The sequence below is a fragment of the Coprinopsis cinerea genome, assembly GCF_000182895.1.
Source record: "Coprinopsis cinerea okayama7#130 chromosome 5 map unlocalized cont3.5, whole genome shotgun sequence".
NCBI lineage: Eukaryota > Fungi > Basidiomycota > Agaricomycetes > Agaricales > Psathyrellaceae > Coprinopsis > Coprinopsis cinerea.
In genome coordinates, this window is record NW_003307540.1 from 1,435,239 (window position 1) to 1,448,577 (window position 13,339).

General features: G+C 50.9%; 7 protein-coding genes across 7 annotated transcripts; 5 read left to right on the forward strand and 2 right to left on the reverse strand.

Moving 5' to 3' along the window:
- Window positions 1-447: 447 nt before the first annotated feature.
- On the forward strand, window positions 448-2,373 carry CC1G_14619 (YwlC protein; the record flags this gene model as incomplete). Its single annotated transcript, XM_002911142.1, has 4 exons — window positions 448-504; window positions 561-704; window positions 764-888; window positions 1,284-2,373. 4 exons carry the CDS (start codon window positions 448-450, stop codon window positions 2,371-2,373), a joined length of 1,416 nt encoding a protein of 471 aa, XP_002911188.1.
- Window positions 2,374-2,886: 513 nt separating this feature from the next.
- CC1G_00255 (hypothetical protein) lies at window positions 2,887-4,631 on the forward strand (the record flags this gene model as incomplete). Its single annotated transcript, XM_001837067.2, has 3 exons — window positions 2,887-2,924; window positions 2,978-3,092; window positions 3,159-4,631. 3 exons carry the CDS (start codon window positions 2,887-2,889, stop codon window positions 4,629-4,631), a joined length of 1,626 nt encoding a protein of 541 aa, XP_001837119.2.
- Window positions 4,632-5,085: 454 nt separating this feature from the next.
- CC1G_00256 (hypothetical protein) lies at window positions 5,086-5,682 on the reverse strand (the record flags this gene model as incomplete). The annotated part of the gene is made up of 2 exons (XM_001837068.1): window positions 5,086-5,419; window positions 5,480-5,682. 2 exons carry the CDS (start codon window positions 5,680-5,682, stop codon window positions 5,086-5,088), a joined length of 537 nt encoding a protein of 178 aa, XP_001837120.1.
- Window positions 5,683-6,346: 664 nt separating this feature from the next.
- Window positions 6,347-8,471, forward strand: CC1G_00257 (ATP-dependent rRNA helicase RRP3; the record flags this gene model as incomplete). The annotated part of the gene is made up of 7 exons (XM_001837069.2): window positions 6,347-6,833; window positions 6,904-7,012; window positions 7,068-7,278; window positions 7,328-7,518; window positions 7,563-8,143; window positions 8,197-8,285; window positions 8,340-8,471. 7 exons carry the CDS (start codon window positions 6,347-6,349, stop codon window positions 8,469-8,471), a joined length of 1,800 nt encoding a protein of 599 aa, XP_001837121.2.
- Window positions 8,472-8,789: 318 nt separating this feature from the next.
- On the forward strand, window positions 8,790-9,977 carry CC1G_00258 (hypothetical protein; the record flags this gene model as incomplete). Its single annotated transcript, XM_001837070.2, has 3 exons — window positions 8,790-9,001; window positions 9,055-9,805; window positions 9,871-9,977. The coding sequence occupies exons 1-3, from the start codon at window positions 8,834-8,836 to the stop codon at window positions 9,975-9,977; spliced, it is 1,026 nt and encodes a 341-aa protein (XP_001837122.1). The 5' UTR covers window positions 8,790-8,833.
- A 657-nt stretch (window positions 9,978-10,634) lies between these two features.
- Window positions 10,635-11,940, reverse strand: CC1G_00259 (mps one binder kinase activator-like 1). Its single transcript, XM_001837071.2, has 9 exons — window positions 11,916-11,940; window positions 11,773-11,860; window positions 11,622-11,694; window positions 11,491-11,558; window positions 11,398-11,423; window positions 11,214-11,347; window positions 11,027-11,146; window positions 10,922-10,968; window positions 10,635-10,862 (listed from the first exon to the last, which is right to left on the reverse strand). Exons 1-9 carry the CDS (start codon window positions 11,933-11,935, stop codon window positions 10,782-10,784), a joined length of 657 nt encoding a protein of 218 aa, XP_001837123.2. The 5' UTR covers window positions 11,936-11,940; the 3' UTR covers window positions 10,635-10,781.
- A 353-nt stretch (window positions 11,941-12,293) lies between these two features.
- On the forward strand, window positions 12,294-13,315 carry CC1G_00260 (ThiJ/PfpI; the record flags this gene model as incomplete). Its single annotated transcript, XM_001837072.2, has 7 exons — window positions 12,294-12,353; window positions 12,413-12,526; window positions 12,580-12,765; window positions 12,832-12,878; window positions 12,925-13,036; window positions 13,092-13,166; window positions 13,217-13,315. The coding sequence occupies 7 exons, from the start codon at window positions 12,294-12,296 to the stop codon at window positions 13,313-13,315; spliced, it is 693 nt and encodes a 230-aa protein (XP_001837124.2).
- Window positions 13,316-13,339: the final 24 nt, after the last annotated feature.

Here is a 13,339-nt window from a genome sequence, read left to right on the forward strand (position 1 = left end):
AATTCGCGGAGTAAATAGTGAAGTGATTAGAGGACAATAGTCCATCAATTCCTTCCTTTGTCTGGGTTATCTGCGCGACGCCCGACAATTCCAAAAAATGGTGGAAATTCAAAGATAGGGGTCTCGCGCATGCCGAGGAGGGGGACTCTGGAATTTGTGCTTTCATTCACGTTCAGTTCTCGATTACTGTTAATTTAACCGTCAAGGGAACTATGTGGGTATTATTTTGGGGCAAAAGTTTAACGCCCTCTTCATCACCTCGTGGCGCTTGATTTCCAGCGCGCTTGTGGGTGTCACGGGGCGGGATGGAAAAGGCTCATTGCCGTCAGTGCCGCCATCAACCGCCCTCGCTTCTGCCGAAACCACGGTCATGTGCCGTATTCCGCGACTCGTGACCGTATTCCGACTCTGTGCCTTCACCAGTCTAGTTAGCGCTCGACCACGAGGATGGTTTCCCAATATGCTGTTGCATACAGAGGAATTTTGAGAGAGCTCAGGAAATCGGTAAGGGATTGGAAGTATATCTATGCAACGAAACTCAACTGTTGGCTCCTCTTCAGCTGAACCCGAGCCGCAAAGTCAACCCCGTCATCAGAAACCAATTCCGCGAAGCCGTGGAAGGGTACCGCAAAGCAAACAACAAGGATGGCCTCACCGACCTCAGTCATACTGTGCTCTTCCTAACGTCACAGAGAGAACACAAGGTGCGCTCGTAGGTTGCCACTTGCATGGAAACACATCTGACGCTTCCTGACCATTGTAGCGGCTCTTGGAACGGTACAACCCTCTGATCGACTTTACAGAGCAAGAACGCATCAAGGCGACTGCCAGAAGAGTTGGTCTCGATATCCCTGAAGTTCCCAAAGCATCCAAAGGAGAAGAACCCCAGTAAACGACGTTTCCGAAATCGCCAGTCGTGTGGCCGGGGACTTGCTCCTGCCTAGTTCTCAAGCAGTACATTGCCGCTCTTGATGCAACCCCACAGCTAAGCTATCTGCCAGTGTCAGTACTAGAACCCTAGAGCTAGTTTTCGTCTAATTGCACCAAAATTGTAGAAACGACGGGCTTACATATAAACAACGCATAACAACGCTATGTCATCGGGTTTTTCACAACTTGTCCCGAGTCATGTTCCTCATCCGCGCCCTTCGAAGAGCTTATTCCCTTGTAGCTTCGAGCTACATGCATCCACCCTATATTACAAAAGTGGCAAAATGCGACCCCTCGACCGTCTCATTTTCGATCGCCGGTGATCCAAAATTTACCTCTGATGAAACTTTTAGCCTCCTCAAACAAGCAGCCCACCACCTATGTGACCTCCATGAAACTGTTGTATTCCCAACGGAAACCGTGTACGGACTAGGAGCCGTCGCCACAAATGGAGACGCAGCATCGAAAATCTTCTCTACTAAAGGCCGGCCACCCGACAACCCTCTCATCGTCCATGTATCGTCCGTCACCATGCTCGAATCCCTTCTTCCACCAGGATATCTTTATCCAAAGGCTTATCAAGTCCTCATGAGGCACTTTTGGCCAGGTGCCTTGACCCTGTTGTTCCCTCGCAACGCCGAAACTATCCCCAGCATCATCTCCGCCGGACAACAAACGGTCGCCATCCGTATGCCTTCCCATCCCGTCGCACGAGCACTCATAGCTGTAGCGGGAAAACCTCTCGCCGCTCCAAGTGCCAACACCTCCGGAAAACCAAGCCCGACAAAAGCAGAGCATGTTGCGAAAGACCTGGATGGCAAGGTTCCGCTTATCATCGACGGTGGTTCCTGTGGTGTGGGCCTAGAAAGCACTGTCGTTGACGGACTGCACGAAGACGGTCGGATACGCATACTTCGGCCAGGCGGGATAACTGTCGAACAAATCGAGAACGCGTTGAAGCAAGAGTTCCCTGAAGGTGCGGCACCGAGTGTACTGGTCCATAAGCGTGACTACCAAGACGAAGAAATGGAGACCGCCCCGACCACTCCTGGAATGAAGTATCGCCACTACTCACCTTCAGTTCCCGTTACGCTGTTATGCACCATCTCTAAACCACCACCCGGATCGACCTCCATCTCAATATCGACATTCTTGAAATGCCTTGCACCCAACTCTCGTGTGGGTATTCTAGCCCCATCGGATGCCAAAATCTGGGACGTTGTACAGACGATAGAGGGACCCCACTGGCATCGTTTTCCGCTGGGCCCAAGCAAAGACCCTGCTTTGACAGCTCAGCGTCTATTCGACGGTTTGCTCACCTTAGAGGGCGAAAAGGTAGACTTGATCCTGATTGAAGAAGTTGCCGAGGAGCACGAAGGGCTGGCGGTGATGAATAGGGTGCGGAAAGCTGCTGGGACGACGGAATGGATATCCTCTGATTAAACCGCGACGTAAGTCCAATCAGTCTAAGGATTTCGACGAGCCCTAAGCCCAGTCCCCCCTCAATTATAGTCAGCGTGGAGCAAAATAGACTAGATGCGCTGCATCCGCCGCTTCTATATGTCCCGACAAATAGATATAGACGCTGCCTCTTTGGATGAGCCCCTTTGAATCAACTCGTGTCTTGCCTCGTGTGTGGTGGCTGAACATGTGCGCGACACGAGGCACTTGACCCCTTCCAGATTGACGCTTTGACTTCACCAAGAGAATGCATATAACGATGGATGGCTCACGCGTCTGGGCGAAGGTATACGGATGCATATACATGGCAAGAGGCGCCTCCGCCCAACGAGCGCCAATCCAGCCAAATCGAACGCTGAGAGTGCCCTTTCTTCCCTTCGCGCCCCTTTTTTTGGTGACGATACATTCTATCAAGGGATCCCCGGAATCCAAGCCTCTGAAGCAAAAGGAATGAGGAACGTGTTCGCGCAAAATGCCGACGGTTCTTTCCTTGCTATGTCTCGATCACATGAGAGTTGCGCGAACTTGGAGCCGTAACGCGCCCAATACCCTTTCACTAATTGCTTGGAGGTCCGATTTCTTTCAGTGTCGATCGCATTGCTCAATGGGGGTCGACTTCAGGTTTTCTCGTATATAAAGATGTTTATGTTCCATTCTCTCCTCGACTAGGTCCCTCCGAAAGCGCTTTGCTGCTCTGCGCAGTGAGTCGGTTTCTCGCCTCCTTGTCCGAAACCTTTTCTCTAACTTAACCTGTCGGTTCTCCCTAGATTTTCACACAAAGACACAGTGCCTATTTCGCCATGTCTTGCAATCTGTCGGCTTCCCATTCTGCTCGCTCATACCGGCATAGGGAAGACAACGAGTCGATATCCCCTTTGGGCCAGCCGTCTTCCTTCGCTTCTAACGAGTACAGGGAGGTCCCTCTCTCAAAGTCTTTACGCCGCGTCGACTCTGGGCAGCCGTATTCGACCTCCATTGTTCCACTTTCCCCTGCTTCCCTAAAGGCCGCCTCTCCCTCGCCAAAGGCGCCGGACAGTCCCACTACTCCCACGGCTGCAACATCCGATTCAACGCCCTGCACTAAACCACTGCCATCCGCATCCACATCGGCCTCACGGCCTCATGTACCGCGTCCTCCCAATGCCTTCATGATCTACCGCTCTGAGCTCGTCAAGACTCGAGCTGTCCCCCCAGAGATAGAGCATCGACAGCAAAACCTTAGTCGCCTTGCAGGACAATGTTGGAACCTCCTTCCTCAGCATGAAAAGGATAAATACCACCAAAAGGCGAAGGAAGCACTTCTAGAACACCAGCGCCTTAATCCTGACTACAAGTTCACCCCTGCACCTCGCGGTTCTCGCAAAGCAAAGACGAAAGCGCAGCAAGCTGCCGCCTCCTCGAATGTCAACAGCAGCGAACGTATCCGCGCCATCCGCGAGCAGTATGTCAAGGTTCTGGGTCCCTCGTTGGTTGCGAGCCGCAAGCGAAAGCGGAAGTCGCGAGGAGGTAGCGCTGACGATGCCGATACTTTGAGGCACCAAGATCTTCCTCTCTTGGGGGATCAGACGCCCCTTGTCCGCTACCACGGGCGTTCTAGTCCTCAACCTGCGCACACGGCTAGGTCTATTTCAGGCGACTACTCGTCACTCGTCCACCCCTCCTTTTCTCGAGCGTCCCTCCCCCGTCGCCCATCGACTTCTCTCGGCTTCTCGACCGGCTCTTCTGTGCAACCGACGTTCAACCACAGCATCTTCTTCGAGTCTCCCCGCCATTCACCCTGCGACAGCTCCGACTTCAGCTTGTGTCTTCAAGGTGTCTCGGAGGTGGCTCCTAATCAATCCGGGAACTCGGATATCGAGCAGCTCAACTTTTTCCAAATGCCTTCCATAAGCGTTAACGCCGGCTTTTCCTTCCCTCCTGCTCCTGCTCCCGACTTCAACTCCCTTACTTCTCACCACGAGTGCGATGAAATCTCTCCTTTCACACAGCCGGTTCTTCAGATGCCTTTGCAGCACCAGTCACAGCCGACAGCCCCGCAGGAACGCATGTATCGCTCCGACATGGTGAGGATGGATGGCAGATCAGATGGCCGTGTGGAGAGTGTAACACTCCCTAACCCTGGCGACAATGGGACGTATGAAGACTGGAAGATCCTCCACAACCCTTCCGACGAGTTGAACTACACTGCGTTACACCTCAACCTTCCTCATTGTGGCACAATCTCGGAGCCATCTAGATGATATACGGGTCCTTTCTCGCTTTCGTCCCTTCCCTTACCAAGCGACGAACATGGAAACTTTGACTTAACCTATGCAACTCTGTGTATTCTGGTCCCCTTGCTACTATGTGGCTCCACCATGCTGTCATTTCCCATTGTCCTGCCGCCTGTCCTTGTATGTTTTGACCTGTCTACATGTAACACCATCCGCACATCTATCGTACTTGCTCTCGACTTGCTTCCGCCATCCACTTCGTTCTCCCTTTCCATTGCTATTGATCATTGCATTTATACCAGCCTCATCCCTAGACACATTCGAACTGCATTACATTGCCATCGCTATCTATCTACCTGTTTGTTGTCCTGATATTTGTATGTTGTATTTATGTTGTATATATGTTGGATCGGGTATTCAATGGAATGACATTTGAGTCGATGCATAATTCTACTCCCCAGACTTGTCCTTCCTGTCGTGCTTACAGCTTGACGGTGATGACGACGTCGTGGACAATGCTGTAAACCAAGCCTTCGATAGCAGCATTCAAGTTAGAGAGTAACTCACGCGCCGCAGCGGCTGCGGGAGCTTCAGGGAGAAGCGAGGCAGGGAGGTAGTAAACAATGTCTGTCTTACGGTCTGCCCTTTCGACCAGAAGAATACGAAAGGGTACAACGCTGGCTGCCATTATGTCCTTCGTGAAGATCGTTTGGGCCACGAGTGGGTTTCCAATGGTGTAGAGCAGAGCTCCAGGCGCAGTCTCCGTTCCTGGAAGCAATTTGACCCACTTCGTATGGTCAAGTTTCTGGAATACGCTGGTGGCTGGAACTCAGCATCTCGGGTTCAAGGTATCTCGGAGGGGATATATCACATACAAGAACTCCTTCCCGTCCAGTATCTTGTTAACGAGATCACGAACATCGTCTGCGCTGCGGGCGGTTCGTAGGCCGCCCAAATCTTTATCGTTCGGAAACCCAACCCTTGCCTCGAGACGCTGGGCAGCCTCTGGAAGCCGAAGGCTAGTATGAAAGGTAACGAGCTGGGTGGAGAGGGACTGAATGGACCTCGTTGGTGTCATTGTGGATTCAGTGATTTTTGACGAGAAGCGGCAAGTTCTCTGGGAGTGCCCTAAAAGAGTTCCTATCGCGGATGAGTCATACTGATAGGACTTCTAGTGTGTCCCAGAGCTGTTCTATCATCCAACCACGTTTTACCCTTAGTGCGCTTGAGCCGCCACCGTGAGTGGATATCCAAAGATCTTGACTCGAAGCTCACCGTAGAGCGTATCGTCCTACTTCTTCGTATCAATGTCCAAGTCACTGTCGAGACCTCCTCTCTTAACGAGCTAAGACAGCTGGCTAAAAGCTGAGGACCAACGTTGGATCGCACGACAGACGAAATCAGGGCGTACACCGTATGTGTTCAATGAATCTGTGTCTCTGAACGTGAATTGCCATCGACCTAATACCTGTCTGAAAGTGCTCCTTGGTGGAGTCAAAGCTTAAAGAGTTATTGTGACCATGTGTACGTAGGATTCGCAAGCAGCCATTAATCCATTTCCCACTCGAAAGGTTGAAGGCACGGGCGGCTAACATCAAAAGCCAAGAGATCGACTTCTCATCTCTGGCGATTAGGTCAGCAACGGAGACTAGCGGGAACGCTAACAGGGCCCGCTCCGCCTCAAGTTTTCACGACGTTCCTTCGAACGCCTATAGTTCTCATCAGCCCAAACACCGTCCGTTATGGCCACCAGGACGAAGAAGCGACATTTAACAACTGACGACCTGTTGCGACTCCAAGAAGAGCCGTCCCTAAAAAGAATCAAAACAACGTCTTTCACAACCACTCGACAAACCGATCAATATTCAGACCTGGAAGCAACTTCATCAGACGACGACGCAGAGACGGGTAACAGCAAGAAGGGAGAAAAGGCATTGCAGCGAGATGAAGAGTCTGACGATGAAGAAGCTGAAACTTCAGATTCAGACGAAGAAGATTCGCCGTCTTCGTCAGAAAACGGCGAATCAATACCTGTTGTAGATCGCTTTGGGTCTGCTGGGAAACTATCGAGGAGCGGGGCTCAGAGCTCGGAGGAAGTCAAGAGACTCTCTGCAGTCACCTCGTTTTCTTCTCTCGGTGTATCAAACGTGCTTCAGACGGCGCTTTCATCCATGTCAATTACTTCACCCACCGAAGTGCAAGCAGCTTGCATTCCTCCAATACTAGCTGGTAGGTGTGTACCAATTGACTTCCCATTTCGCGCTGAACCTCATCATCGTGTCAGGCCGAGACTGTATAGGCAATGCGAAGACTGGCTCGGGAAAAACAATTGCATTCGCACTCCCTATATTGCAAAAGCTTCTCGTTGATCCCTACGGAATCTTTGCTCTGGTTTTGACACCGACCAGGTTCGTAGCGCGAGGTCCATGACCATGGAAGTGCCCTAATACGTCTATATTACAGAGAACTCGCATTTCAAATTGCCGAACAATTCGCTGTTTTGGGAGGGTCTGTCAACGTTCGAACATCTGTGATAGTTGGCGGAATGGACATGGTGTCGCAAGCACTTGAACTTGACCAGCGGCCACATATCATTATCGCCACACCGGGTCGGATTGTCGACCATTTGAAGAGCACAAAGGGGAATTGGGATTTGTCGAGAATTAAATTCTTGGTTCGTGATACCAGTTTGCATCAGTCACAAGCATTTTAACTCTTTGCAGGTGCTAGATGAGGCTGATCGGCTCCTCACCGAAACTTTCACCCCCGAATTGTCTTACCTCTTCAACGTCCTTCCAAAAAACCGCCAAACCTGTCTTTTTACTGCAACCATGACACTATCCATCGAAAACTTGGCCGATGCTCCCCCTCGGCCGGGTAAATCCAAGCCATTTGTCCACAGAGTAAAAGAAGCGTGAGTGACACGTTTGACCACCGGCTCCGCATGTTCTAACCTAGTGACCCAAGTATCGAGACAGTGTCCACCTTGAAGCAACACTACATTCTCGTTCCCTCGCATGTGCGAGAAGTCTATCTGTTCCGAATACTCTGTCACCCACCAGAATCCACGATCCACCTTCGCCGCGCCCCGCCAGAACCTGCAAAGAATCTACAAAAGCCAAAAGTGGGCAAGGCGAAGAAGTCTAAATCACGGACAGCCGAGGAAGAAATAGAGCAACCGCCGCCAACAATCATCTTTTGCGGCAGAGCCAGTACAGCAGCTTACCTCACGGCCCTGTTAAAGGCACTCGGTATTCGCAGTACCGCTCTCCATTCACGACTAACGCAACGGGAGCGGCTATCCTCACTCTCGCTCTTCCGAGCCTCCGTGGTACCTGTGTTGGTGTCAACGGATGTGGCAGCTCGAGGTTTGGACATTGAGGATGTCGCGATGGTAGTGAATTGGGATTTGCCTGCAGAACCAGAGGAGTACACCCATCGAGTGGGAAGAACTGCCCGTGCGGGGAAAGGTGGAGTGGCCATCAGTTTTGTGACGGAAAGGGACGAAGAACGAGTGTTGCGGATTGAGCAGAGAATCAGTAAGGAGGCGAAGAACAACCTTTTAGGACATGATGCTGACACAATATGTTAGAAACCAGATTGGAGGAGATGGATCTACCGGAAGAGAAGGTTTTGGAGAAACTGAACACTGTCTCCACTGCAAAGAGATTGGCGAAGATGGTGCGTGACCAAGTATGGATTCTTAAAAGCCAGCTGACCTGTTTTTTTTGCCAGGAACTTCACGATTCCGACTTTGGAAAGAGGGAAGAGATCTATAAAATCAAGAATGCCAAGCGAGGGCGGAAGGAAACAGACGCTGGGTCCACGGAGAGTCTAGATGCCGCAGAGCAAATCCCAACCCGATAGACGTTCAATGAGATCATGATCGACTTAAGATGCCGGCGGTAGGGGCGCCATCTAATGTTTGAACGGATATGTGGCTATGAGTGCATGATTTAGAGGTGACCGCTAGTCCTGCACTGCGGGGGGAGAGTTAAGCGACTGTTAAAGTTGCAGTTGGAGGTGTTTCCTTTTTGGTACATTGACCGTATCAATAAATAAAACGGGGTTTGGACCCCGAATAAGGGAAGGGATAGAATATTCCCGATAAGATTAGAAATTCAGTCGTGATAGAAACTGGTTATATACAGCTGGACTGACAGGCTTTGTTGTTTGACCCTAGCTCGGAATTTCAGACGCACCTCGGCTTTGATCTGCGCTTCGACCAAATGTCTCAGTGTCCCGCTGCACCCCAGCCCGTAGTCCCAATGCAGGACTCGGATTGGAACTCTGTTCTGCAGTTCGTCCAGGATCCCCTCGACATGGACTTTGGTGACCCTAAGCAGGTCGGTCGCGCCCAGGAGAACAGTCCAATCGTCCAAGTTCCAACCCCGCCAGTGAGTCCACCCCTTTTGCTCGTCATCGTCCTTGTCTTGCTCAACAGCTTCAGCACTCTGCAGATGGCTCGCCCGTCGTCGACGACTCTGAAGACAACACCTTGGTCTCGGTTTCGACAACGTTTTACCCAGGAGCCCAGCTCAACCCCGCACAACCGGACGTGATCCTCCTTTCGTCAGATGGGGTCTTTTTCTACTGCCACTCTCATGTCCTCGTCGCATGCTCGACGAACGGCTTTGCAGGCCATCTGCCACGACCGTCGCCACCGATAGCATCGAGCAAGGACGTCGACCCATTTGTGTCACTGAGCGACCACTCCACCATCATCAACATCATCCTTCACGCCGTTTATGATATGTCATGCGCGCACTATTCCCCGCCTTTCCCAACCCTCGTTGCAGCGGTGAACAGGCTTCCTTTCTTTGGAATCTCCCCAAAACTACGTATCGCCCCTTCGACGCCCCTATTCAACATTCTCCTCGCATACGCCCCGCTCTTCCCACTCGACCTCTACGCGCTGGCCGCCTCTTACGACCTTTACGACCTCGCTGTCTCAACTTCATCCCATCTTCTGTCATTCCCCCTTTTCTCACTCACAGACGAAATGGCGGAGAAAATAGGCCCCGTCTACTTGAAGCGACTTTTCTTCCTTCATTTTGGCCGATCTGATGCTCTTAAACGTGTTCTACTTCCCCCTCCACATCCACATCCTCCGACACCGTGGTGTGATCTTACCGAGCAGAAGAAGTTGACAAGGGCGTGGGCTTTAGCATCAGCTTACTTGGCCTGGGATGCACGGCCAGGTCAGTCCAGTCCTCCATCACAAAGTCCAGATACTAATTTCTGGACGCACAGATTTGTCCACTAGTACAATGGAGTCGGCGCTTCGGCCTCTTGCCGAGCACCTTACTTGTGAGCAGTGCCAAACTGTACTACGGGAGCGTATCAAAAATCTTGTGGTACAATGGTCCGTAGTCAAAGTAGGTATCTCACTCCTCTCCGTTCGCCCCGTGATGGTTTATTTTCCTGCACACTCCACAGAGGACCATTTGACAAACGGACCCTTCTTTCCATATTGCGACCTTCTCCTCAAAACCACCGACGATGGACAGCCCATATCATTTTCCCTCCTTCCGCATGAACGTTAGCATACTCCATCGCCGCTTTCTTCTCGAAATCACCCCAATTCCGGTCCTCTCCCCCATCGAAGACAGGCCCATGAAACACGGGTCCAGTTTGAGATACCCAAAACATGTAACATTATTATCCCAGTGGTTTCGTGTTCCGTTTGGTCTTCTTGTCTGCACAGTTCTCATACATCAGGTTGTTTTATTCAAGTTAGTAGCATGGACATTCAGTCGCATAAACACACGCAATGGCGCATGTAGCATTACTTGTAATTATTGTAGGCCTCTTTATACACGCTCAGAGACCATGTAATTGTATAGTATCCTACCCAGTTGGAACCCCTTTGGCCGGTATTTTGTCCGGCGTTCTTTTTGGGCGTTCGTTTATTCCCTTGCGCGACTCTCGGTATGACGTCAGAAACTACGTCGGCCAAGTTTGCGCCCCAACACATGTTAAGTTGTGTATCGAGATCTTCGCATCCTGACATGTCAGTCCCAAGGCACCTGAAAGGTGACGACTCCGTTGCTCCATGGGTGGTTCAAAAAGTATACATACAATCACAAGTAGCGAGAAGCGACGAGGTGCAAGAGTTAGGTGCTATTATACAACGGCGAACCAGCGAAAGGCTCCCCGATCAACCGAAAAGACAATCTAACGACCCTTGTCCTCTGCCAAGATGGCGTCATTCAGCTCTTCCAAGGGTGCCAATTCTTTCTTGTCAACGAGATCAAACTAGGTAGCGGAATCGATTAGTGGACTTTGGTAACAATGTGAAGGAAGTCGCAACTCACTTCATGTACGAACAAGAAAAAGTGCCGGTAGCTTGTGTTCAGGTGAGCTGTAATGACCGACCAGGATCAGATTACTTGAGTAATGGTGAACAATGTGAGACAGACCCTCGATTCCAAGTGCACATATTTGGTCGAAATGATTGCTATAGATGTGAGCGTACACTCGGAACAAACGGCGGACGATAGTTCTAACGGTATCTCGGAAGTTCCTTGGGAAGGGAACACCTGTTTGAAGGAAGCCAGCCAAATGAAATGAGTGGACGCGTCAGGTAGCGGTGGGGGTGGAGCGTACCGATCTTATTGGGGAAGACGTTTTCATCATCCAGCAGGTTCTGCGCCCAGTTCATGAGCGCGTCCACGTATTCAGGGGCTGGGAGCTTGGTCGGACGTTTGAATCTGACGCCATCCTCCCATAGGTATTCATATCTATGGTCTGTCAGTTCCATTTCAGGGTTTATTCATCTCGGATTCCCAACCTTGGTCCAGCTGACATCACGGGGCACTGGGGAAAACATGGGAGGGAAGAGTGTAGGTTTCGGCTGCGAGTGAGGGTTTGACGGGAGACGTACTTCCTGAGGGGTGCAGAATTCTGTCACGGTTCCGTAAAGCATGTTGAGGTGATTGAAGAAGTCGACAGCTAGGGAAACGCCCGCGTAAGCACAGAATGTTTCCTGTTGTAGTACTTCGAGGAGAGACGCACTGTGAACTGCCAGCCATTCGTTCTGATCCTCGCCTTCAGGTAGTTGGACTGCTAATCGGAGGTTACCAGATCCCTGTTAACGTAGAACACGCAAAGTTCAAAGGCGCGTTACGGCCTATCAATCTAGTCAATCGCGAAAGGATGCTCCTACCAGTGTCGCCTCTGCATACTTCCTCAGCTGGTACTGCTTGGTTCCTTCTGGCACATCTTTCCGTGGTTTGAACGTCCGAGTCTTTCCTCTGAGCGAATCAATTATCGATATTGAAGTGTGCTTGTGGTGATACCGCTACTTACAGGCCAAAGAAGGACGACATGATGGGTTAAAAGGGGTTGATGAATGACTAGCTCTGGGGCTTCGAAGATGTCGTGTTGAGAACGGACGGAGATTGCCGAATCTAATCTTATCAGATACGCAGGCGTCTTTCACCAAAGAAAATCCTCTCCCTTGGTATCTTGCGGAAGTAGTCTCTTCTATTAGGAAACTTGGATACCATGTTTGGAGAAGTTATTGGAAAGGTCCATATGCTTCCATCGTGTTCCATAAGTTACCAAGACCAGCGACGACACATATGATACCACCACACCAGGCTGATTAATCACGAATTCATGGTATATATAAAGCAGTCCCGTCGCCACCAATTACAAAGTTCGAACCAGTAGCGTCTCACAACCATGCCTTCCGTCCTCTTCGTGTTCACCTCTACCAACAAGACCTTGACTGGAGCCCAGACGGTGTGTTCCAAGGGATGATTAGTGTAGCGGGAACCTGGATCTGACTGTCATGAAAATAGGGATGGTACCTCCCCGAGGCAGCCCATCCTTATTACGTTCTAGCGCCGCACGTCCAGATCGACTTTGCTTCCCCGGCGGGCCCTAACCCACCCATCGACGAAGGAAGTGTCAAGGTGAGCCACTCGTGGAAGTGTCTCATTAACGAAAGGATTCTGATCCCCTTCAGGCCTTTGAAAAGGATGCAGAGAGCGTCAAGTTTTTGAATAATGAAACTGTGAAGCAGAAACTCGCGAGTGCACACAAGTTATCCGACATCAATGTTGCGAACTACGATGCCATCTTCTACGTGGGAGGCCATGGCCCAGTGATTGACCTCGCGTCTGACCCAGTCAATGGGAAACTTGTATCTGACGTCAGTGGGACCTCCTTTCCAAGCTCAAATAAGCATTATTGACTGGGCTTTTTTTTTTTTTTTCAGTTCTGGAACGCAGGAAAGATCGTGTCTGCTGTCTGCCACGGACCTGCGTAAGTCCAACCGCTTTTCCCGCATCGCACGATTTCGGTTCTAAAGACACTGCAGCGCGCTCGTTCAAGGGGCTGATAAGGATGGCAAGTCGATCTTCGCAGGGAGGTCCTTCACTGGATTCTCCAACGCCGAGGAAAAGGCTGTAGACAAGGTGAACGTACGTGAAACTGTCAGTTGTATTGGCCATATTCCGATCACTAACGCGACTCCAGGACGTCCCATTCTTGCTCGAGGATAAAATTACATCGCTGGGGGGCAAATACGAGAAAGCCGCTGAACCATGGGGTGTAAGTGCTGACGTCTATCGATATAGAAGCATGGCTGAATATCTGTGTAGCCCAAGGTGGTGGTTGATGGCCGTTTGATTACTGGACAAAACCCCGCATCTGCCTCTGGAGTTGGAGAGGCCATTCTGAAGGCCATCAAGGGCAACTGACGGATAGATAGAGCCTAGGGAAAG